The sequence below is a fragment of the Trachemys scripta genome, chromosome 2, assembly GCF_013100865.1.
Source record: "Trachemys scripta elegans isolate TJP31775 chromosome 2, CAS_Tse_1.0, whole genome shotgun sequence".
Lineage (NCBI taxonomy): Eukaryota > Metazoa > Chordata > Testudines > Emydidae > Trachemys > Trachemys scripta.
The window spans coordinates 245,820,392-245,845,660 of record NC_048299.1 but is presented as its reverse complement, the minus strand read 5'-3'; the positions used below and the strand labels follow the sequence as shown (position 1 = coordinate 245,845,660).

Here is a 25,269-nt window from a genome sequence, read left to right as displayed (position 1 = left end):
CTTGTGTAGTCATGGTGCAGCGCAGGGAGAGAGCTCTGCCAGCGCTGTAAAAAAATCACCTCCATGAGGGGCGTAGTAAATGAATGAAAAGTCAATTAGCTGTCCTGCTGAGTTGGGGGAGCCACCAGTACATCTTTGTAACAGGAAATATATTTACACACTTACCCAAGGTTCCTTCCCTTGCATCAGGCTTGCCCATTCTCAACTGCTGGGACTGACTGAACTGCAGTGGAGTCTCAAACAGATCTTGGTTCATGGCATAGCTGGACCCTCCAGTTGCATTCTCCTCCTTGTCGTCCATGCTAGGGGTCTGTGTCTTGGGCTTCTTGGACATGATCATTTTTACCCAGGCTGCCATTCTCCTTCAGAATGTCAACTAGTTCCTCCATGTTTGTCAGCATCAAATCTAGAACAACCTCTCCCCTAGTCGCTTTCTCAACCTTGTGTAAGAAAAAGTTGTCTGCAGTGCATTCCAAAAACTTGTTGGACAATCTGTGCCCAGCTGTATTTTCCCAACTGATGTCTGGGTAGCTGAAGTTTCCCATCACCACAAAGTCCTGTGGATGATTTTGTTAGTTGTTTAAAAAAAGCTTCATCCACCTCTTCTTCCTGGTTAGGTAGTCTGTATTCGACTCCTACCATGAAATCACCCCTGTTTTTTTTGTTTTGTTTTTTTTACCCTTACCCTGAGTCTTTCAACAGGTCCTCCTGTGTGTGTGGACACTTACTTCAGTTTAAACCAGGCTCAGGCTTAAATCAGGTTTAGCTTGTGCTTATAAATTTAGAGGTGCAAGCTAAACTGATATAACTAGCTTTAATTTGATTTAAGAACGTCTGGACAAGAGTTTGTCCTAGTTTATTTACATTGGGGTTTGTTTGTTTGTTTGTTTTAAACCAGTGCAACTTGTGTGTAGGAAAAGCCCTGCAAATGGACTTATCTAAACTGAATTAAACTTGGCTTAAACCAGAACAAGTGTGTCCACACAGTCCCTGGTTTAATTCAGTCATTTAAAAAAAATCATACTTTCAGTTAAGCCAGTGCAACTTTCTCAACAGAGAGCCCCTGAGGTTTGGCAAATAGAGAGGCGGAAAACCCAGGAGCAAATGAGCTTGACCTTAGTTTTCTTCTAGGTTCTACTGTTGATCTTGTCATCCCTCCCTCTTTTTTGTCAGATATTAGAGGAAGTGGAGATTCCTTGCAAGTAGCTTGAGTGTACAGGGTCTGATATTCCTCCTTTCTTTAAAAACAAGACTTAAATGCCCAATTTTTTAAATCTTTCCTCATAGGTCAAATTTCTAAACCATATTTTTCAATAAAGCCTTTTTACTTTTTCAAAAGTGATCTCTCCTGTGATGTAGGTTTCTAATGGCATTAAGCACAAACATTCTTCCTTGAAAATTTCACCATCAGAAAAGCTAACAAACAGCAATAGCTGGGCAGTGTCACTTAAATCGCTTGGTTTGTCCACTTCAAAAGACATGTATTTGGCATTTTTTTTAAATCAGAAAGCAGTGCTGACAAACAATCCTTGTAAATTACCTCCAGTCTTCGCACTGCCGTGGAGTCAGACGGGAACTTGCATCACATGGTTCACAATGTCATCTTTGTTTTTAATCTCTGGCAAAAAGCTCCTCTAGCATTTCCGCCGTGCCCTCCTTCACAGGCTCGGCATCTAGGAAAGGCCTTTTTTTTTTTAGTTAGTACCACCATTATGCAAAGAGAAGCAGCTGTTGCTTTTTCCTGTACAGTCCCTGATGTTGTGAGAATGACATTTGAAGTGTGGTATGAAGACTTCAGATTTTCAATTTTGTCATGTCTTCCAAAACTTCCAGGAGACTAGGCCGCGTTGGTCTAAAGTGGTGCCTCACGTTGACAACCTTACAGACAGACACAGTGGTCTGGCATGTTAAACACCAAGATTTTGCGTTTAAATGAGATGGCATAATAAAAAGAAAATCCACTATCCAGTTTAGGTTAAAAGCTCGGTTTTTGCTTTCAACTTTGCAATGTTTACTCCCACTAGCATTCATTTTTTGGCTCCATTTCCATCACTAATGAAAAAACAGGCGGCATCCTAGCTCCATTGTAGCTGATGCTATCGTGAGTACTTAAGATCCAGTAAGTTACTTACTAAGGAAGTCCTAGGCAAATGATAGGCTGCACGTCATTGTTCGTGAATTTAATTATAAACATTTTTGTAAGATGCTTGGCGGGCCACATTTGGTCCACGGGCTGCCTATTGAGTGTCATTGCACGAGACCAGGGAAAGAAACTAGATTGGCTTGGCATGATTTGTTCTTGACAAATCCATGCTGGCTATTCCTGGTAACCCTATTATCAGCCAGGGGTTGATAATAGGGTTACAAGGAACCCTATTACAAATTGATTGTTAAATAATGTGTTCCAATGTCTTCCCAGGTATTGAAGTTAGATTGAGTGGCCTATAATTCCTTGAGTCCTCTTTGTTTCCATTTTTAAAGATAGCTACGAGGTTTGTGCTTCTCCAGTCTTTTGAGATTTCCTTCACCCTCCAGAAATTCTCAAAGATAATTGCTAATGGCTCCGAGATATCTTCAGCTAGTACCTAAGGCCTTGGCTACACTGGCAATTCACAGCGCTGCACTTGCTGCGTTCAGGGGTGTGAAAAAACACCCCCCTGAGCGCAGCGAGTGCAGCGCTGTAAAGCGCAGTGTAATCAGCGCCTGCAGCGCTGCACGCTATTCCCCTCGGAGAGGTGGAGTACTTCCAGTGTTGCGAGAGAGCTCTCGCAGTGCTGGCGACGCGACTACACTTGCGCTTCACAGCGCTGCTGCGGCAGCGGTGTGAATCCGCAAGTATAGCCAAGGCCTTAGTGTTCAGCTACAAAACCTTAAGTGGGAGTCCTGGAGCCAGCCCAGCCTGTAGACAAGCTGAGGAGATGCATTTAGACAGTGCATCTGTGAGGCAGTTTCTGCAGGTGGGGCTTCTATGGAGCTGCAGCCACAGATTAGGGTTGCTCACTATGGCTAAATGAAAAACAAGAATTTGGTTTCTCAAAACAAAACAAAACAAAAAAAACACCTTTGCTTTGCTCTGCACTGGAATGAAAGCTAGCCCTTCTGAATTATTTTCATGAGAAAACACGAGAGACAGACCCCTTCCCCTCCTAAGAATAGCCAGTAGCCTTGTGCTCTGCTTCATTTAGATAGGGAGTTGAACCTGGAACCCAAACCCTAGGTGAATGCTCTAACCACCCTAACAGAGGCCAGGTTGAGGCTCCTTTTGAAGATTTGTCCCTTGTCTAAAAATGCTATGCTTTCCTTAACCAAAGCGAATTGGGATCCATATTTACTGCTTTCTCAATGATCTAAACAATGATGGAAAAATCTGATGGCAAAGTTGGTGTAAATGTAAAAGTAAATAATGAGGAGGACAGGTTACGGTTAGAGTGATCTGAATCACCTGGTTAAATTGTCACAATCCAATAAAAAGATTTTTAATACAACCAAATGCAGGGCAATACATCTGGAAACAATGAATGCATGATATGCCTACATAATGGTCTCTGTCTTGAAAAGCAATGACTCAGAGAAGGACTTGGAGGTTGTGGTAGGTAATTACCTCAACATGACTGCTCAGTGATGCAGTGGCAAAATGAGCTAATGTGATCCATGGATGTATAAAAAGGGGGAATATCAGGTAGAAGGATTGAAGTAATCATGCCTCTGTACATAGCATTGTAAGACCACTATTAGAATACTATGTCCAGTTCTGGTGTCCATGCTTCAACATGGATGTAGAAATACTGGAGAGAGTTTGAAGGAGGTCCACAAACATGATCTAGGGGCTGGAAAACAAGCCTTACAATGTGAGGCGTAAGCACCATAACTTGGTCATTGCATCGAGACTAGATATCGTTCTAAAAGTTATGCTTTAATCCAGTTTCTGGGAGAAATTTTATGGCCCACGACAGGAGGGGGAGAGTTTGGGATGGTCATGATGGTCCCTTCCAGCCTTGGAATCTCCTTGGTTCATCCCCTTCCTTTCCTTCATGGACATGGGGAGGACAGGATTGCAGGCATTCCCCTCAATATGCTCATAACACTCGCAGCTCTGCATTCAGACAGTAACTATAAACAAATCTCATGCTTCAGAGTTTGTGGGTCATCTACGGGGTCAGGAAGGGTTTTTTTCCCCTCTGATGCACAATTGACCAGATGTATTCTGAGGTTTGTTTTTTGTTTTTGCCTTCCTCTGAAGCATCAGAGACTGACCACAGCTGGAAATGAGACACTGGACAGGATGGACCAGTGCTCTGAAGTGATACAGAGAATCCTCTTTCTTAGATACTTGGCTGGTATATCTTGCTCCCAGTGCTTGGGATTAAACTGATCATTAGCTTTGGAGTTAAGAAGGAATTTTCCCCCAGGTTAGATTGTCAGGGATCTTGGAGCGAGGATTGCCTTCCTTTTCGGTGTGGATTGCTTGCTTGGACCTGCTGGGCATATTTCACCTAATCAGTTCCTTGCCATAGCTGAGGCCTAGGTGGCACCTTGGTCTCTCTTCTCTGCCTGCGGCACACAACAATTGAGTCTCCTGAGGACTGAAATGCTCAAATTTAACTAAAGTCATTGAGCTTAATATAGGAGTATTTGGGTGAAATTTAACACCCTGTGATATACAGGAGGTCAGAATAGATGATCTAACAGTCCCTTCCAGCCTAAAAATCTATGAAACGTTGATCTGACCTGCTGTACTATTCTCATAATTTCCATCCTGCACTAAATTTTGATATTTCAGAATTTGTTTTGATCCTGAATCAGGATGAAAAGTTAAAATGCAGCATTGTGAAAAATCGCGATCTGGAGATGTCAAAACATTTAGTTTTGACTTGCTTTGACTTTAATCTGTGTCCCCCTAAGCTGCTGCAGTGCCTCATGGGAACTGCAGTTTGGATGCCCCTTCCCTCCATTCTCCTATATGGGCTCGACTCCCTGTTTGGGACTCCCATAATGCACTGCAGCAGCTCAGTCAGAGGGGAGGCTGCTGTATGCACTATGGGTGGTTCAGCTAGGGAGACTGGCCTATAGAGGGGAATGGGAGTGTGAGGTACCAGACCTACAATTCCAGTGAGGCACTGCATCCGCTCAGGCGAGACATATTAATATTGACACTACCCAAAATGTAATATTTCATTTTTAACTTAACAATGGAAAATCCAAAAAAAAATTCGGTAAACTCAAAACTTTTCCAGGGAAAACTGATTGTGCAGAAACTGCTTTGTTCTATCAAAAACATATTTTGATGGAGAATTCCTGGCCAGCTCTACTCAATAGCTTAGTTATTGTTCTGGATTCTTGTGTTAGAAAACTGTTGGACTGTATAGTGAGGAGGGGGCAGCAAACGTTTGTAGTTCAAAAGATTTTACTACTGGTGGTAGTAGTAGCAACTCTAAGGGAGAAGGATTTGGATGGGTGGGGTGGGTGTTTCATGTGATCTTGGGAATCTACATATTTGAGAGGCAAGAAGACCTAGGGAATATAAAGAGGGATAATGGCATAAATTATGAAGGGTGGGGTTGCCAAATTATTATTATTTTATTTATTTATTTTAAAGCTAACATGAAGTTGGAGTCTGGAGAAAGTTTCTGGGCTTTGAGTAATGGGGCAGTGCCTTTGCTCCTTTCCTCAAAGAAAATTAAAATAGCATAGAATAAGAAGTAAATGACTAATCACTCAGGTAATTGCATCACTGCTGTAGCCTGGCCACACTTTACTCCCAAAGTTGTGGACTTTTAAATAACAAACAAATTTATATTTCTGTGTTATGGAGATTAATGTACTTTTGTATTCCCTTTCTAGCTATGATAAAACTGTTCCCAATATGTCAGGAACAAATTAACCCCAAATTCCCTTAGTACTTTTACAGCTATCCAGGGGAATATATAATTTACAGTGCTATTTTCTTCTTTTGCTTTTACATAAGTAGGTTTTTTCTGGGGCGGGGGGGGGGGGGGGGTCTGTACTGTAGTTAGCTGAACATGGATATGACAAACATGTAAGATGTTAAATTAATGTATGGAAATTGTGGTTTCGACCTTTTTTGGGTAAAGATGGTCTGAGTTGTTTTCACCCAAAAGCTTTTAACGTACAGGTGAACTTTCTGGGGGGAGCAGCTACTCTGTTGTAGTAAATTTTCCTAATGAAGCTACTCCGTTGTAGTAAATTTTACTAATGTTGCTATGACAAATGTTGGAGATGAGGAAATGGAGATCTTGTTACAGCAATACTGTAAAATGAAACAATTGCCTGTAGTTTAGTGGAGACAGATGGGTGTGAACTTAAGACAGCAAACAAGGAAACTATGTATTATGCAGTTCCAGAGTGACTCAATGTGGTCATTCCAGTTGGGGTAGGTTTTCTCCATATTTTTCTCTCTTTGCACTTACCTCCCACCTTTCAGCAGATCCCCAAATTAACCTGACTACCGGTGCATTATCTAGTTCTCAAGAAATACCTAACTTAGTGGCTTGTCCTCCAGTAAATACTAATGTTATAATTGGGACTCGGCAGCAAGCTGAAACTGTTGTGCCACGGCCCTGTAGTTTCTGCAGCAGATTCAGGTAAACTTTAATTCAGCAGCTCAGTTCTAGCTCTAGTTTACTTCAGCAACATCTAGCTCCTTAAGATGTACAGAAGAAAAGCTCTCTAAAAGGGCCCTACAAAAGATGGTATTTGTCTCCATTTTACAGGGGGGGAAACTGAGGCACTGGATGATGTGACCTATGCAAGGTCACCCTGCAAACTGGTAATAAATCTGGGAGAAAACCTCAAGTCTCTTGACTTAATCCAGTGCACTTTCCCCCAGTCTATGCTGTTAAAACAGATAATACACCCCATACACTATCCCTTGTGGTGTCTGAGGTTGGTTGGTTTGTTTGTTGTTTAAACCGAATACATCTTAGTTTATGGTACCCTTAAATTTTAAATGTTTGGCTAAGTTTTGTATTGAAGATACAATAGCTGAACTATGGATGGAGGGGAACCTGGAGATCAACAGCTGGGCAGGGAAAAGTTGGTATTTCTCAAAGAACAGGAGTACTTGTGGCACCTTAGAGACTAACAAATTTATTAGAGCATAAATTTGTTAGTCTCTAAGGTGCCACAAGTACTCCTGTTCTTTTTGCAGATACAGACTAACACGGCTGCTACTCTGAAACTTGTTGGTATTTCTGACATTCAGGAAGGTGGGCGACAGTTTAAGTGTTGGGCAGTTCGGAGGTAGCTGAATCTTCTGATGCAAGAGGGGATGCCTCTCCTCACCCTCCTGGACAGGTGACTGGACACTGGGGGTGAGATCCTGTGCTCTGCCTCTAAGAGGCATAGCACCAACCTCTCAACCCAGGTGGAGCAGGGCTAAGGTAGGTTTAGGCCACTCTTTCATCTGATCCTGGGCCACTGCAGGGGCTGGAGTGACCACTAGTGTTATTTAGACAGCTCTGTCTAAATTAATGGCAGCCTATTCCTGCCATTCAGTCTTGATTAAAAATTACCAGTGATGGAGAATTCACCACAGCTCTTGGTAAGTTGTTCCAAAGGATAATTATCCTTACAGTTTAAAAGACAAAACAAAAAAAAGCCGTATTTCCAGTCTGAATTTGTCTAGCTTCAACTTCCAGCCATTGGATTGTGTTATCTTTTTGTCTGCTAGACCGAAGAGCTCATTATCTAATGTTTGTTCCCTGTGTAGATAGTTATAAACTGTAATCAAGTTTACAACCCCTTAACTTTAAAGAAGCTGGATCTATTTAGCATAAAGAGAGTCTATCACTATCAGGCATGTTTTGTAATCCTTTAATCATTCTCCTGGTTCTTCTCTGAACCCCCCTCCAATTTATTAACATCCTTCTTGAATTGGGAACACCAGAATTAAACACCCTGTTCCAGCAGTGGTCATATTAGTGTGTGTGGGCGGGAGGGGGGAAATCACCTAATATAACCTCCTTACTCCTATTCAATATTCCCATTTGTACATCCAAGGAGCACATTAGCCCTTTTGGCCATAGCATTGTACTAGAAGCTGATGTTCAGCTGATTTTTCACCATGGCCACCACATCAGAGTTGCTGCTTCCTGGAATGGAGTACCCATCCTGTAAATATGGCCTAAATTCTTTGTTCCTGGATGTATGACTTTATATTTGGCCATATTGAAATGCACATTGGCTTGTGCAGCTTACCAAGTGTTAGAGACCAGGATGTGGGCAGTCAGGCCTAGTGATTGGAACAGGAGTCCAAAGTCAGGAATCAGAGCCATGGGCTCAGAGCTGGGTTACCTGGAATGGGGCAAGGCTGGGTCCAAGGCAGGAGCTATCACAAGTGTGGGCAAATGCTTTGAGAAGCCACTGCAGACCTGCTGCTGCTGGGCTTAAGAGCCAGTCTGCTGACTCTTCCAACCAATCAGGCAGCCTACTACAGGCCAGCTGTGCGTGTTAGGTTGCTTGCAGACTGGCTCTGCCGCAAGCCCTGATTCCTGACACCAAGTGGTCATATCACTCTGTCCTCATCTTTACTTACCATTCCTACAATCTTTGTGTCACTTGAAAACTTTATCAGTGATGATTTTAATTTCTTCCAGGTCATTAATAAAGATATTAAATAGTGTAGGCTCATTAATTAAATGATACAAGCAAGGTTTGCCCTTATGTAAACACATTTGCCACCACATGATGCTCCAGCAACTACTCATCACTCTACCCCTTCTCCTGAGGATTCTCCCCCTCCTTTCCAGGACCCCACTGCATTGTGGGACAGGAGACTGAACTGCATGGAGGAGTCCAGATCACTCCCATCATTGGCCCCCAGAGGGAAACACAAGAGAAAGAAAGGGAAACCATTTGTCCAGTGACAAAATAAAGAACAAAAAGAAACTGAAGAACCCAAAAAAGGCAAAATAAAACTCACAAAAACCTACTGAAAAATTAAATGAAAATAACTAAAAATCTTCTCTATCTCCTCAAGCACCATCACCCAGTGGAGGTGCAACTCTGCATAATTATGCAGCAGCAGCTTTGGGGGAGGGGCCGGAGCCCCTCCTGTGCCATTGGTATTGGTAGCATGAGGTTGTAGAAGGGCCCAGTCCTGGACCCTCTCAATGTAAGCAGTGCTCATGCACCTCAGAACCAGTCTAGACAGGCAATGGGCAGAAAAAGTAATGTACAGGTGCAAATAGACATGCGCCTGCTGCTGGCAGTTGTGCTAGGAGTTCTGCAGCAATTCACAGGTCTTGCAAAGCTTGCAGGGAGTATCCTGTCTGTGGATGCAGTGCTCACTGTGGCTCCAAAACAGGATGCTTAGTCTGAATGCTTTACACCATTGTAACTTGCTCAGGTGTAATCCCACTGGTTCAAGTTGGAATGATACATTTTCTAATGTAGATTAGGCTTAGTGCTCAACCACACTGGATGCAACTGGTGGCATCCAAAACATCCACTCTTCATCCATCAACAATAGATGTGCTTATTTGCTGAATGATTCCACTCTCATGACTGGTAGTAAAACAGTTAACAATGCCCGTGCTTAACTCTGGGCTTGTCTACATTGGCAAGTTTTGTCACCAAAAACTGGCTTTTGGCGACAAAACAGCGATAGCATACACACTGCAATGTGACTTTTTTCGAAAAAACGCCTAGTTTTGGCAACAAACAACTTCCACCCCTGCGAGAGAATTGTCTTTCCCCCTCCCTTTATTGTCGACAGACATGCAGTGTAGACACCAAGATTTTTTTCCCCCCCAATTTTATTGGCCTACAGAAAGTATCCCACAATTTCCAGGCTGCCTCTCTGGTCAGCGGTTTGAACTCCGCTGCCCTGTAGCCAACCCGCCCCTTCCCCTTGCAAGACCCAGGAATTTTAAATCTCATTTCCTGCGGGCTTCCCAGAGGAGCTTCCCAGGTAGCTTCCCAGGTGAGCATGGCTGGCTATCGCACCAAACGTGCCCCTGCTTGGACCATTGCTGAGTTGTTGGATCTGATCAGTATATGGGGAAAGGAGTCTGTTCAGTCGCAGCTGCGAGTGACCCATAGAAATTGGGATACATATGGGCAAATTTCTCGAGGCTTGTGTAAAAAAAGCTATGATCGGGACACGCAGCAATGCAGAGCAAAGATAAAGTAGCTGAGGCAGGCGTACCATAAGGCGCGGGAGGCGAACCATCACTCCGCTGGTGCATCTAAGATCTGCTGCTTCTATAAGGAGCTGAATGCTATCCTCGGTGGTGCCCCCACCTTCATCACCGATAGCCCCGTGGATACTTTGCAGGCGGCAGAAAGAGAGGGTAACCCGCAGGCTGAAATTCTGGATGAAGAAGTCAAGCTAGAAGAGGATGTGGTGCTCTCAGTGGGGCAGGCAGCCAGGAACTTTTCTCCACTCCAGAAGTGCTCAGTGGGGAGCCAGAAGCAGATGAGATGTCGGGTAAATTGCTGTGGCTTATGTAGGGAATCGAAAAGTGGGAGGCAGGTAGTGTTTTCTGTGAGTTGGACATTGCCCTGTGTAGCTAATCTGCATGGCCACGCAGGGTGTCGATGGACATTGAGACCTGCAGGGAATCCTCCGGAGAGAGGCTCTGAAAAGTTTCAAAGAGGTACTTGTTAATCTTCTGCTGCAGATTCCAAGGGATTGCAGCCTTGTTAGTTCCCCCATTGTAGGAAACTGTCCCCTGCCATTTAGCAATCATCGGAGCTGGGACCAAAGCAGCAGATAACTGAGCTGCATATTGACCGGGGTGAAAACTGCAAGCATTCAGCAGCTGTGCCCTGGTTTCTCTGGTTACCCGCAGCAGCGAAATGTCAGCCAGCAGGTTGTCCGCCTGTGAAAAAGTGTGGGATAATTTTAGAATGAGTTCCCTGCAAAGCTGCTCTGCAAGCCATGACCTTCTTGTCCGTATGCACAACCGCCTTCCCGCCACTCACCATGATTGGGGTGCTCGCGGAGCTGTGTACCTTCCTAGAGTCTCGGAGAGAAAGTGATTTCTACTAGCAAAATGCCTTTTTTACTAAAATGTTTCAATCATTTGCTGGAACGTAACAATCCCTCTTCTCTTTCAGCACAGACCTTGAAGAACATGCCATGCACCCCCGTGGACTAGCTTCGGCAGATAAGAAAAAACCCTAGGCGCAGCAAAGAAGACATGTTCTGGGTGGTGCTGCAGCGCGATGAGAGACAGACCAGGGAATGGAAAGAGTGCTGGGAAGCCAAAAGGCAGGACAGAAAAGAGAGTGCTGCTTTTGCTAGGCAAGCAACAGAGTGGATGATAAAAGTTATGGAGGATCAGAGAGAGATGCTCAAGTCTTTGATACAGCTGCAGACTGAGCAGATCGGTGGTTGACCTCCACTGCAGCACATGCAGATGCACAATTCTTTGCCAACCCCACCCCCTCTGTGCCCACACATTCCTTTTCACTTCACAGCACTTCTGAGTTTTCCCATCACTCCACCCCCTCTCACAGCTTGCACAATGATAGCTGGAGCTACACACAGTTGTGAGGTTTTATCCTTTTAAACAATAAATAAAGGCTAAGGTATTTAATGGTACAGCGTTTTTATTCTGTGTTCTACAAACGTGCATAGCAATCAATTCACTCTCAGGAACAGGTTCCTAAAGCATTGTGTTGCATGGATCTTGGGCCCCAAAATTGTACTTGGATGCACCAGGGAAGCAACTCCAAAGCAGACGTGTTACTGCCCCTCATTGTCAAAGAGGTTCCTCAAAGCCTCTCTGATGTTAATAGCAGCCCTCTGGGCTCCTCTGACAGCCCTAGCATCTGGCTGTTCAAACTGTGCAGCCAAGCGCTCTGCCTCAGTGCTCCACACCTGAGCAAACATTTCACCCTCAGATTATGCAAAGTGCAGCACGCAGCTATGACCATGTGAATATTATCTTCGGTAAGGTCTAGCCTGCCATTGAGACACCTCCAGCGAGCTTTCAAATGGCCAAGCATGTGGCACCTGCTCAGCCTGTTGTTAAAATGCTCCTTGCTGCTCTCCAGGTGCCCTGTGTAAGGCTTCATGAGCCAGGACTGTAAGGGGTAAGCCGGATCTCCCAGGATTACTATGGGCATTTCCACATCCCCCACTGTGATCTTGTGGTCTGGAAAGAGAGTCCCCGCCTGCAGCTTTCTGTACAGGCCACTGTTCCTGAAGATGCATGCGTCATGCACCTTTCCAGATCAGCCTGCACTGATGTCCGTGAAACACCCCCGGTGATCCACAAGTGCCTGCAACACCGTGGAGAAGTACCCCTTCCTATTGATGTATTCAGAGGCAAGGTGGTCAGGCACCTTGGAATGTGCGTACCATCAATCGCCCCGCCACAGTTAGGGAGAACCATCTCTGCAAAGCCGTCCACTATTTCATGCACATTTCCCAGAGACACGGTCCTATTCAGCAGGTGCGATTTATTGCTCTGCACACTTGGAGTAATACAGCCCCAACAGTGGACTTTCCTACTCCAAATTGATTTGCAACTGACGGGTAGCCATCTGGATTCACCAGCTTCCACACCGATTGCAACATGCCCTGTGACAGAGTACCCCATAAGGCTTTATGGGGGGACGTTTATAAATGNTAGTCTTTGCACATCTGGTGGCAGCTCCCAAGGGGGTTTCTGTGATCCAACCCGTCACATGCCCCTCTACCGAAAGGGCAGCTCTCAGTGTGGTGTCCTTGCGCCGCAGGTCAGGGGACAACTCAGCACATAGCTCCATGAAGATTGCTTTACGCATCCTAAAGTTCTGTACCCACTGGTTGTCATCCAACACCTGCATGACAATGCGATCCTACCAATCAGTGCTTATTTCCCCAGCCCAAAAGCAACAGTCTACCGTATGCAGCTGCTCTGTGAATGCACAAAGCACTGATAAGTTGCTGTCGTCCATATCACACTCTGGTGCCTGTGATTCATCCTCTGCTAACTTTGTGAGTAACTCTGCGAGTAACTGTGCTGCCATGCACAATGTCCTCATGACAGCTAACAACGCATAGGAGAGAAGTGAGAGATTCAACTTCTCTCGCTGCAGATGCTGGCGTGCACTACAAAAGAATGACAGTTGGAAAAACGGCATGAAAGGAAGCCAGAGATCTTTGGAGGGGTGGGACACAAAGCGGTGCATGACGGTACATTTTGCACATCCCAGGATGCGTCACACTCCGTTTCCGCATTCCTACAACACTTAGCAATGGATGGTGTCGCCAGACACTGTGGAATACGTACCCACTGTCCATTGCTCTCGCTGTTGATAAAGGTGCACTGAATGTGGACATGATCCCTCAAGAGAGGGAGCAAATGTAGACACGCTTTGGAGACTTTGCTTTTGTCAGTTTTTTGTCCTTGTCGACATTAGTTTCATTGACAAAACTTGCCAGTGTAGACAAGCCCTCTGAATCATAATGGCAACAACTTAACATCTCATTGAGATGAATGGGACAGTTCATCCTCTGAGGTGTTTAAGGCTGTCTGTTAGCAGACTCTGAAAGACAACACTGCCTGGGTTTGCATTTGTTTTACAGTGTGGAAGTTTTCTTCTCTAATACGTGGCTAGAAGCTTGAATTATCTTTTTAATTAAATAGCTTATTTTTAGGGCTGTCAAGCAATTAAAAAAATTGTGATTAAACAATAATAGAATACCATTTATTTAAATATTTTTGGATGTTTTCTACATTTTCAAATATATTGATTTCAGTTACAACACAGAATACAAAGTGTACAATGCTCACTTCATATTTATTATAAATGTACTGTAAAAATAAAAAATAATAGTATTTTTCAATTCACTTAATAAAGAGATTGCACTACAATACCTGTATCATGATAAAGTTGAACTTACCAATGTAGAATTAGGTACAAAAAATTAACTGCATTCAAAAATAAAACTATGTAAAACTTTAGAGCCTATAAAGCCACTCAGTCCTACTTCAGCTGATTGCTCAGACAAACAAGTTTGGTTATAATTTGCAGGAGATAATGTTGCCCACTTCTTGTTTACAATGTCACCTGAAAGTGAGAACAGGCATTCGCACGGCACTGTTGTAGCTGGCGTCCTAAGATATTTACGTGCCAAATGCGGTAAAGATTCATATGTCCCTTCATGCTTCAACCACCATTCTAGAGGACATGCGTCAATGCTGGTGACAGGTTCTGCTCGATAACAATCCAAAGCAGTGCGGACTGACACATGCTCATTTTATCATCTGAGTCAGATGTCATCAGCAGAAGGTTGATTTTCTTTTTCGGTGGTTTGGGTTCTGTAGTTTCCGTATCTGAGTGTTGCTCTTTTAAGACTTCTGAAAGCATGCTCCACACCTCATCCCTCTCAGAGTTTGGACGGCACTTCAGATTCTTAAACCTTGGGTCGAGTGCTGTAGCTATTTTTAGAAATATCACATTGGTACCTTCTTTGCATTATGTCAAATCTGCCATGAAAGTGTTCTTAAAATGAACACGTGCTGAGTCATCATCCGAGATGGCTATAACATGAAATATATTGCAGAATGCGGGTAAAAAAGAACAGGTAACATACAATTCTCCCCCAAGGAGTTCAGTCACAAATTTAATTAACGCATTATTTTTTTAACAAGCATAATCGGCATGGAAGCATGTCCTCTGGAATGGTGGCCCAAGCATGAAGAGGCATATGAATGTTTAGGATATCAGACACATGAATACCTTGCAACACCAGCACAAAAATGCCATGCAAATGCCTGTTCTCACTTTCAGGTGACATTGTAAATAAGAAGCAGGCAACAGTATCTCCTGTAAGTGTAAACAAACATGTTTGTCTTAGCGATTGGCTGAACAAGAAGTAGGACTGAGTGGACTTGTAGGCTCTAAAGTTTTACATTGTTTTGTTTTTGAGTGCAGTTGTGTAATCTACATTTGTAAGTTACACTTTCATGATAGAGATTACACTACAGTACTTGTATTAGGTGAATTGAAAAATACTGTTTCTTTTATTTATCACTTTTACAGTGCAAATATTTGTAATAAAAATAATATAAAGTGAGCACTGTACACTTTGTATTCGGCATTGTAATATAAATCAATATATGTGAAAATGTAGAAAAACAATCCAAAAATATTTAATAAATTTTCATTGGTATTCTATTGTTTAATAGTGCAATTAATCATGGTTAATTTTTTTTAACCACAATTAATTTTTTTGAGTTAATCGTGTGAGTTAACTGTGATTAATCTACACTTATTTTTGCTAGTCAACTCTGCTGATCTGGATTTATTATCCAGCTGTGGAATTGCAGTAGGTGCAGGGCTCAGGTTATAATAAACATTAGTACAGGGATTGAAATTGGGCACAGAAACATAGGAGTAGTGAGTTCCTGGACTCTTCCCGAATAAGGAAACCCTGCTGAATAATCCTCTGTTTTGTCACTCTTTTTGTTGGTTTACCTCTGCACTTCACTAAGTCTGGAGCCTCCTTTGCTTTCCACTGGCATGAGCGTACCTGATGTTTTGATCATGCACATTTTCTGCTCTCCAAATGAACTGTATTGGTCTCCTAAGTCAATGGCTAAGACAGCTTTGGAACACTGAACTACTGTTGGTTTTATCCCTATGCCCTAGCATGCTGAGAGCGTCCTGGGTTTTTAATTTATCTTAGATTTTTACGTTATTCTCCTCCAACGGTTCCTGTTTTAAAAGTATTTTTAGTATGACATATTTGCAGTGTTTCAAGATGAAAACTGAGCTTCAGAAGAAAAAATGATATAGGTCTGGAATCTATTATATGTATCCTAAAACTAGGGAGCTCTCCAAAGGGTGAATCTTGCCCTGTACCTGGCTAGCTCTTGTCTGAGCAAGTGGGTTTCAAGCAAATTTAGTGAAGGAATGAAGTATGTAGGGATGTTTCCCTTTGCAGCCCAGTTTGCTGGCTACTCACATACTTTCGCTTGTCCAATTACTTGCGTAAATTAAACGGCTGCAGTGTGAGCTTCCTTAAAATTGCATAGGCAAGTACATCGGTGCAAGCATGTCCTTTAGGGATCCAGTCTATGCTGTGGAAAGCCACCATATTGTGGTACCCAAGTACAACACAGGTTTCAGTCTCTACGCAAAAGAATTAATGGACACAAATCTGACATCAGGAATCATAATACTCAAAAACCAGTGGGAGAACACTTTAACCTGTCTGGTCATTCAATGACAGACCTGCGGGTGGCTATATTACAACAGAAAAACTTCAAAAACAAACTCCAACGAGAGACTGCTGAGCTAGAATTGATATGCAAACTAGACACAATCAGCTCAGGATTGAATAAGGACTGGGAATGGCTGAGCCATTACAAACATTGAATCTATCTCCCCTTGTAAGTATTCTCACACTTCTTATCAAACTGTCTGTACTGGGCTATCTTGATTATCACTTCAAAAGTTTTTTTTCTCTTACTTAATTGGCCTCTCAGACTTGGTAAGACAACTCCCACCTGTTTATGCTCTCTGTATGTGTGTATATATATCTCCTCAATATTTATTCCACTCTGTTTGCATCCGAAGAAGTGGGCTGTAGTCCACGAAAGCTTATGCTCTAATAAATTTGTTAGTCTCTAAGGTGCCACAAATACTCATGTTCTTTTTGCAAGTACAACACAGTAGATCTCAATGTGCTTAAAACCCAGTTTAATCCTGTGGTGTAGATAATACTGAATAGTGTTTTAGCCACAATCCATGATCTGAACCTCACCAGGTGTTCAGCATTGCTTGGGAGCCTGGTTCAGTTCTGCCTACGCTACAGGACCACGCTGTGTTTTAATCAAATCAGGTGCTGCTGTTTTGTAACTGGGTCACACAATGTGATTGTGTTGCTAATATGTAGCTGGTTAATTTTGATGACACTTGTGATTCGATATTAAAAATGTTCGAGACCAAATAACCACTCTCACCCAATTATTGTCTAAAGTACAAAAAAGACACGTGCCCTCCTTCCAGGAAGCAATTCTTATCTCACAGCATGTTCACCTTACATAATAGGTGTGCTTTGGAAATATGCATTTAAACTAGGTATATTTATAGTGTGGTTTTACAAGTTACAAACCCCTCTATTTGTCACTAAAATCCAACCCTCCAGTTTGTAACAGTTCCTTAACTTGCCATTTTGTTCTGTACTTTTCTTATCTCTGTTTTGGATATTACATTTCAAACCAGTTGCCCATGAAGGTCCCTGTACTAGGACATAGAACAAATGTATCTTGACTTTTGACAGATTTCATATCAGCTAGAGCCAAAGCTGACTTCAGCTTTGCAAAGTATTATGGGATATTTAGCAAAAGGGAACAGAATTGATGGAAGAGCTTAATACATTCAATTAACATAACCTCACAAAACTTGTATATTATGTTAATACCATGCACATAATACCCATTAATGTAGTGTATATTACGCCTTACATATATGTGTAGTTAACAGTTTGCTTTACACAGTGTAGGCAGGATATTAAACTGCCCATGTTTTAAAATAAACATTAAATTGCATAAGCTTGTTTTCCTAGCCATAGGTGGTGGAACTTGGGGTGCTGCCGCACCTCCTGGCTTGAGGTGGTTTCCATCCTATACAGGGTTTACAGTTTGGGTCAATGGCTCTCAGCACCCCCACTATCCAAATTGTTCTGCCCATAGTCCTATTTAACAGGTCCTTATACATCCTCCTCATTCGGATAAGATAAGTGACCTCATAGTTCTTTTCTCAGATTTGGGCTGTATTTTCATGGGTTTTCTTTATTGTATACCTCAGTGTGCATATTATCATATATAGTGTGTGTGTGTGTGTGTGTGTGTGTGTTTACAGTTGTGTAGTCTGAGCATACTGTATTGCCTATTTCTTTGGTGCTACATTTGTCTCCATTAGAAAAGATTTAAATCCAAGTCAATCCCTGTCCTGTTGGTCACAGTGGCAAACTATGTAAAACAAAGCAGGAAGACAGAAGGCTGAAAGGGTATGGTTAACTAGAGAGCTTACAGCAGCGTAGCTGCACCGATGGAGAGAGCTCTCCCGCCAACTTAATTAATCCACCCCCAACAAGTAGCAGCAGCCATGTCTGCAGAAGCTTTCCCGCCAACGTGTCCAGACCGGCATGTAGGTCGGTGTAACTTGTCAGTTGGGGGGTGGCTAAGTCACACCCCGAGCGACATAACTCATGTCGACTTAAGCTGTAGTGTAGCCATAGCCAAAACTTGCTGTCTACCCTTATCCATGATCAGCTGAAGACCCCAAACTGCAGAGAGATCTGCAGCCTTGGAGGAAGACAAAAGAGCCTTCCTCGTCTTGGCAACACCACACTGGAAATTGTGTCACCTCGGAAGGAAAATGAATTGTAACACTAAATCCCATGAATTTCCCAGGGAAAGGATAATTCTTCTAAACACACATGGTCTGTCTTGGGTTTTGGCTTTGTAGTACAAGGGTGGCAATCTAGTCAATACAGTACTTTCCCCTTCCCTCCTACAGACCCTCAGGTCATGTCAACTCTATGGGGGCTATAATGGCACAACTATAGAGCTGCATGTATGTCGCTGTAGCACTGCAGTGTAGACGTTTCCTACACTGATAGGAGTTTTGCTGTCTCTGTGTAAGAAATCCACCTTGCTTAGCAGCAGTAGCTGGGTTGATAGAAGAATTCTTCTGTCCACCTAACTGCGGCTATGCTAGGGCTTGGTTGGCTTAATTATGGTGCTGAAAGTGTGAATTTTTCACACCCCTGAGTGATGTATCTGGGTCAAGCTAAATGTAAAGCGTAGACGAGGCCTTCATCATGCTGTAGGGTCTCTTCCCCATAGTCCAGTTCATTTCTCTAAGGTAAACAGGGAAGCAGAGCACCAGCACTTTTTCAGCAGGACTCTAATAAGAAGGGCAGCAATAAAACACATTCATATTTCACTTTAACAGGATACATTTAAGATCCAGACACAGAGAGCCTCTCTGGATGTTTACCTGGCTGATGGAAGGAATGTTAGGCTTGATATCCAGACATCGGACACTGCTGAAAGAGTACTAGAGGTAATGGGTTTCTAAATGGGATACTGTTGAAATTGCTAAATTTAAGGAAAAGTGTGTGAAGAGTTGAGATGCTTTCCCTCATATTTTAGCAGGACATAGGCAAAAATGCTGATTTGAGGGAATACCTGAAGAAAACATACACTTGGCATTGTTTACTAATTCTGTAGATAAGTTGTTCTAGCAGTTCTACATCATGCAAGTGAAATGAATTCCACACACCTTCCTACAGCGATTTCCCCCACCCCTTTGAAAAGCATCATGTTCAAGTTTGTTGAGCCTCTTTCTACCTTTGGAGCTCTTCACGGCTTAGTTGCCAAAAAAAAAAGGACTTGCAAAACAAGAAAATCAGTTAATCTAAAAAGCACATACAGTAACGCCTCACTTAACATTGTAGTTACGTTCCTGAAAAATGCGACTTTAAGCGAAATGATGTTAAGCAAATCCAATTTCCCCATAAGAATTAATGTAAATGGGGGGGTTAGGTTCCAGGGAAAAAAATTTCAACAGACCTATATATTATATAGATATACACACAGTATATGTTTTAAACAAACAATTTAATACTGTTTACAGCTATGATGATTGTGAAGGTTGGTTGAGGTGGTGAAGTTAGAGGGTGGAAGAGGGAGGGATATTTCCCAGGGAATGCCTTGCTGCTAAATGATGAACTAGCACTCGGCTGAGCCCTCAAAGGTTAACTCCCTGTTGTTAATGTAGCCTCTCATCAAGGCAGCACAAACTGGAGGGAGGGGAGACCGAGACAGACACACACCTTGTGTGTGGGAGGGGGAGAGAGATGCACACTGCCCCTTTAAGTAAGCTGACCCACTCTTAAGTGTATTGTCTTTTTAAGTGGATCAGGAAGTTGAGACAGCAGCTGCTGCCCCAGGCTCTCTGTCTCTCTCCGTCTGTGTCTCCTCCCTGCCCTATATGGAGAAGGGGTAAGCGGGGTGCAGGAGTGGGGGGAAGGGGCACCCTGACATTAGACCCCCCCTTCCCCGCCTGCACAGCAAGCAGGAGTCTCTGGGAGCAGCTCCAAGGCAGAGGGTGGGAGCAGCACATGGCAGTGGGGGAGGGACAGCTGAACTACCAATTGTTAGCCTGCTGGGTGGCTGCAGCACAAGGAACTTAGGGGAGCGGGGAGCTGATAGGGGGAGCTTGTGGGGGGGCTGCCGATCCACCCTGGTTACGAGCCCCCACCAGCTAGTTGCAACGGGCTGCTCTTCCTGCAAGCAGTGGACAAAGCAGGCGGCTGCCAAACAACGTTAGAAGGGAGCATTGCACAACTTTAAACGAGCATGTTCCCTAATTGATCAGCAAAGTAACAACGAAATAGCGTTAACCAGGACGACTTTAAGTGAGGAGTTACTGTACCCTTCAGATTTATATCAGCATGATGGTAGCTTCCTTCTTCGTCACTGGCATCTTCAATCCCTTCTCTCCATAAAAATATCTTGCTATCTAAGCACTCGTGCATATTGTTCTGATACCCTTGTTTGTCCTGTTTAAGGGCCAGATCCTCTTCAAGCCGGTGCACTCTTTGTGCAGTAGTACTTTGGGTACACTTCACAATAAAGTGCCATGTACACTTATGGCACTATAGGCAAACAGCAATGATTCTGATAATTCATTGGCACTGTAAATGCTGCCTGTTCTTTGATTCCCGTTAGCATGGGACAGGCTTAGGGGCATGTGTGAGCTTTCTTCATTATATATTTCTCACCACATTCCCCCTGGTAGCTTCCCAATTAATAGAGTAGAGTCTACAGGGATTTGAAGTAATGTACACTGGGGTATGCCTTGATCCAAGAATTAGAAAATTAAGCTCAATACCGACTGAATGTTTCACATTGGGTAGCTCTATGAAGTGTGTTGAATAGAAGTAGGTGCTTCATTTGGATCACTGCGAGATGCTGTACTAAGTGATGAGTTTCTGACACTCTGTAGTGCCACCTTGCAATTTCAGGTAACAAGTTAATAGGGACTTTGGGTCAAGAAAATATAGGGTGAAAGTTAGTCCTGGTCAAGGTCTTTTCTGCCTGGGCCTCTGAACATTTATTCTAGTGCTCTAAGTGAGGGTTGGGGGGAAGTGATATTATGCTCCAGCTCTCTCAACTGGATGGGTTTGTAGAATTGGTACCTTCTAAAGGCGCTCTGAAAACTTGTACTTCCACCTTGTGTTCAGACCAAACAAGTCCTGCTTCTCCCACTGCTTCTTATGCCAACTCAGACACCCAGCAACTAAACTATGGAAAAATCATTTTCCTGGTGAAAGTTTTTTCATGTCCTTGCCTCTCCATTGCATCTCAATGACTTCCTGATCAAATGGGCTGCTCATAATTGAAAGAGGCACCTTTTTTACTCTTTTACCTGTGAGCCCAGGAGGTTCTGCGGTACCTATTGAGTGTGGGAATGGTGGGGGTAGGCTCTGGCTGCTTTAAATTAAGCTCTGGTTTCTGATGCCTGAAGCAGAAAATAGGCAGAGTGGAGTGTTTTCAGCTCCTCTTCCACCCTACACTTTCCATTCCTCTCCCTGCCCCACCCCTTCCTTGTCACACGTCCCGCACTTGAGGTTGCGGGGCGGGACTGGCACAGGACTGTTCCTACATTCTTTGCCAGCAGGGCTGGGGGCCATTCCTCCTTTACATCTTTCGGGTGGCATAAAGGGGCCATAGCAAAACAGAATCTACTTCTGAGAGTCAAGCTGGGTAGGTCTTTCTTTCTCATGAGATGCCAGTAGCAAGAATGTGGAGGGTTGACGTTTAAGTCTTAACGGCCGCTTCTGCCTAGCGGGATAAAGGAACAGTTTAAAAAAAAAACATCTTTTTTTTTTTGAAGCTGCATTAATGGCTGGAGACCAGACCTTGTATAAATTCATGATCGGATGCATAGGTGACCTCCTTTTTTCATTTTTTGTTTTTAAGGTTGTCTCATACAAGATGGGGCTGTCAAGAGAATTAATAGGATATTTTAGCTTATTTTTTATTCAAGATCACAGCAATGGAGTTCTCTCTGGTAAGCCATGTGCAGTATGTGTCACATAATGCACCCCTGGGTGGGCCGTTGCCAGTGGGGATTGGCTCTCTGGATCTAAAAGCATTACTCTATGCTGCTTGAGCTATAAGACTCATCGCTGTTAGCTGATGAACTTCCAGCCTTTGAATCTCTATATGTAGCCCAGCAACCACGAGGGAGGAACAGAGGATCACAGGTGGGTTGGGGTTATCTATAGCATAGTGGACTTTGCCTATAAGCACAGTTTGCATTGCATTTAATTTACAAGGCATATAGTAATTTGGTCACTATTGTGTGGGTTATTTTGGTAAATATTGAGCTAGGTTGGCTTTATTTCAGGCTTCTCTGCAAATGGTTATACTTTGAAGTAAAAACTGTTTATGTAATCTCAAACTCAGATCTGAACACTTGGAAGATTTCCCCCTCTAGCCCCTTATAAAATGAAGTCCTTAATTTGCTTTCATTTATGCCCTCTTATTCCACTATTTCACTTTTTAATTGATAAGCATAGAAAGGTCATAACAGTGATGGAACTGGATGTGCCCTAAATCTAGGGTGTGATTCTCTGTGCTCACAAAATGTAGAAGGCTCTTGGAGTACTGTGTGTTTTTTGTCCAATATGGGCTGGTGATACACATATGCCCTCTGCCCCTCCCTCCATTTGGGCAGCTGTAATCTAGTGGACTGAACCCAGGACTGGGACTCAGATCTGGGTTGAAATCTTGGCCCCATTGAAGTAAATGGCGAAACTCTTGTTGACTTCAGTGAGGTCAGGATTTCACCCTTGAATTTGCTACCTGACTCTGTTACTGATTCTGTGTAGCCTTGGACAAGTCACTTAACCTCTCTCTGCCTCAGTTTTCCAGTCTGCAAAATGGTGATGATGATAATCTCCTGGAAGTATTTTCAGGTCCATAGACAAAAAATGTGCTGTAGAAGTACCTTTTACAGTGATCTAGATTTTTTTAATGTATGTAAGATTAAGGCTGAAAGACTTCTTGGTGTTAGGATCATGACAGGTGTTCAATCCCTTGATGGGTTTGTAATACAACTATCGCTGCTAAACTTCACTACATATGGTTATTTTATTTATCATTTCTCTGTCTTGACTATGTCTTGCTTTTATGGATGTGGAAGGATGAATGTGATGCTGAGTGTGGAATCCCCAGCTTTTATTACATGAGTAGTAGGTGAAAGTCTGTGCTATTGCGTGTGTGGCAGTTGAGCCAAGTAACCAATCAGTGCATTCTCCCTCATACAACCGATGAAATTGTTGCATGCAAATTTAGCTGTAGAGTTAGGGTGGTGATTTGTCTAATTACGTCTGATATTACAATGGTCTAGGACTCTTGGCACAATATGAGGTCCCTGGAATAGATGATGTTTTATAAAGTCATATTCAAAATTACTAAATATAAAAATATTTGTTGTGTATATATTTGTTAATGGTGATAGAAATTCTATAAGAGAAATAGGAGCTGCCTCTTTAAGAATAGGGTGGGAGCACACTGAGTGAGCTACTGCAGGGCCTAAAGTAGGGATGGGCAAACTATGGCTTGCAGGCCGTACCCGGCCTGGCAGACATTTTAATCCAGTCCTCAAGCTCTGGCTGGGGAGCAGGTCTGGGGCTTACCCCGCTCTGGCACTCTAGCTGGGGAACAGGGTCAGGGGCTGCTCCACACAGCTCCCGGAAGCAGCAGCACGTTCCCGCTCCAGCTCCTACTCAGCTCTGCTGCGCGCTGCCCCGTCCGCAGGTGCTGCCCCTGAACCCTGGCCAATGGGAGCTGCGGAGGCGGTGCCTGCAGACGGGGCAGTGTGCAGCAGTGCTGCCTGGTCACACCTCCATGTAGGAGCCGGAGGGGGGACATATCACTGCTTCCAGGAGCCACTTAAGGTAAGTACGGCCGGGAGCCTGTACCCAAACCCCCTGATACCCCTCCCGCCCTCTGAACCTGTCGGTCCCAGTCTGGAGCACCCTCCTACACCCCAAACCCCTCATCCCCACCCTAGCCCAGAGCCTGCACTACCTCCCATGCCCCAACCTCCTGCCCCTCTGATCCCCCTCCCACCCTCTGAATCCCTTGGTCCCAGCCCAGAGCACCCTCCTGCACCCCAAACCCTTCATTCCCAGCCCAGAGGGGCTCCCCCCCCCGCACCTCACCCTCCCTGCCCCAGCCTGGAGCTCCCTCCCACTCCCTGAACTCCTCATTTCTGGCCCCACCCCGGAGCCCGCCCCCCCAGCCATAGCCCTCACCCCCTCCTGCACCCCAACCCCAATTTCGTGAGCATTCATGGCCTGCCATAAAATTTCCATACCCAGATGTGGCCCTTGGGCCAAAAAGTTTGCCCACCCCTGACCTAGAGTGTTCAGAATATGTGCTGATGCAAGAGAAGGCTGTTTGTAGCTGGGCTCTGAGGAGATCTCTGTCTGCAAGAAACTCCTAAAGCAAAAGGTTTTGTATTCCTAGAATAAACAATGTTTACACTGAAAAGCAGAGTCTTGTGATTAAGGGTGTAACAATGGCATAGACACACTCCTTACTGTTTCACAAGTGTAATTCATAAAGTCCAAGTGGCTGAGAACTTAAAAATTGGACAGTAACAGACTACACTTATCAACCTGTTGACATTCTGAACAAAAATTGCTCTCAACCATGATTGTAGCTGTTTCCATTGCTTCACACTGACTCAGCAGAAGTTCTAGGCTTCAGTGTGAGACACAGCCAGGGGCAATCCTGGAATCTTACATCTAGGTAAGATATGTTTTATAGTTAAGTGTATTTGTTTATATACTATTTGACATATTCACAAATTAACTTATCTCTGAATTGTGTTGTATAAAAATACATAGCATATTGAAATAAATTTTCCACATATTGCACTTTTATTTACTTTAGAACTTTATAAAAATGGACATATTGAATTCTCCAGGTACGTGTACAAACTGCTTTCAAATATATATACACACGCACACACACACACGTCAATCAGTGATGGATGATAAAACCTGCCAAGCTGCAGCATAACCCCCAGAGTCAAACCACCTTAAGGAAACACCTAAATACTCACATTCTTAAAGTTACACACACGTTTAAGTATGTTGCTGAATTAGGGACTAAGCACAGGAGTAAGCACTGGCAGGATCAGGCCCTTAATTTTATGTTTGGAAAACTTCTTATTGAAAGCAGTCACCTCTTGTGTGACTTGTATTCCTTA

The 25,269-nt window shown here is 43.6% G+C and overlaps 1 protein-coding gene across 5 annotated transcripts in view; it reads left to right on the top strand.

Annotated features, from left to right (window-relative positions):
- The window catches only part of SNX31 (sorting nexin 31), a 60,942-nt gene that overhangs the window by 20,350 nt on the left and 15,323 nt on the right, over positions 1–25,269 (top strand). For all 5 annotated transcript variants that reach the window (XR_004644787.1, XM_034763390.1, XM_034763391.1 and 2 more), the window contains exons 5-6: positions 18,928–19,038; positions 21,963–22,053. Coding sequence is in view for 4 of the 5 variants with exons in the window: in XM_034763390.1 (XP_034619281.1) it covers positions 18,928–19,038; positions 21,963–22,053 (202 nt within the window). In the remaining variant the exon portion in view is untranslated. The remainder of the gene's footprint in view (positions 1–18,927; positions 19,039–21,962; positions 22,054–25,269) is intronic.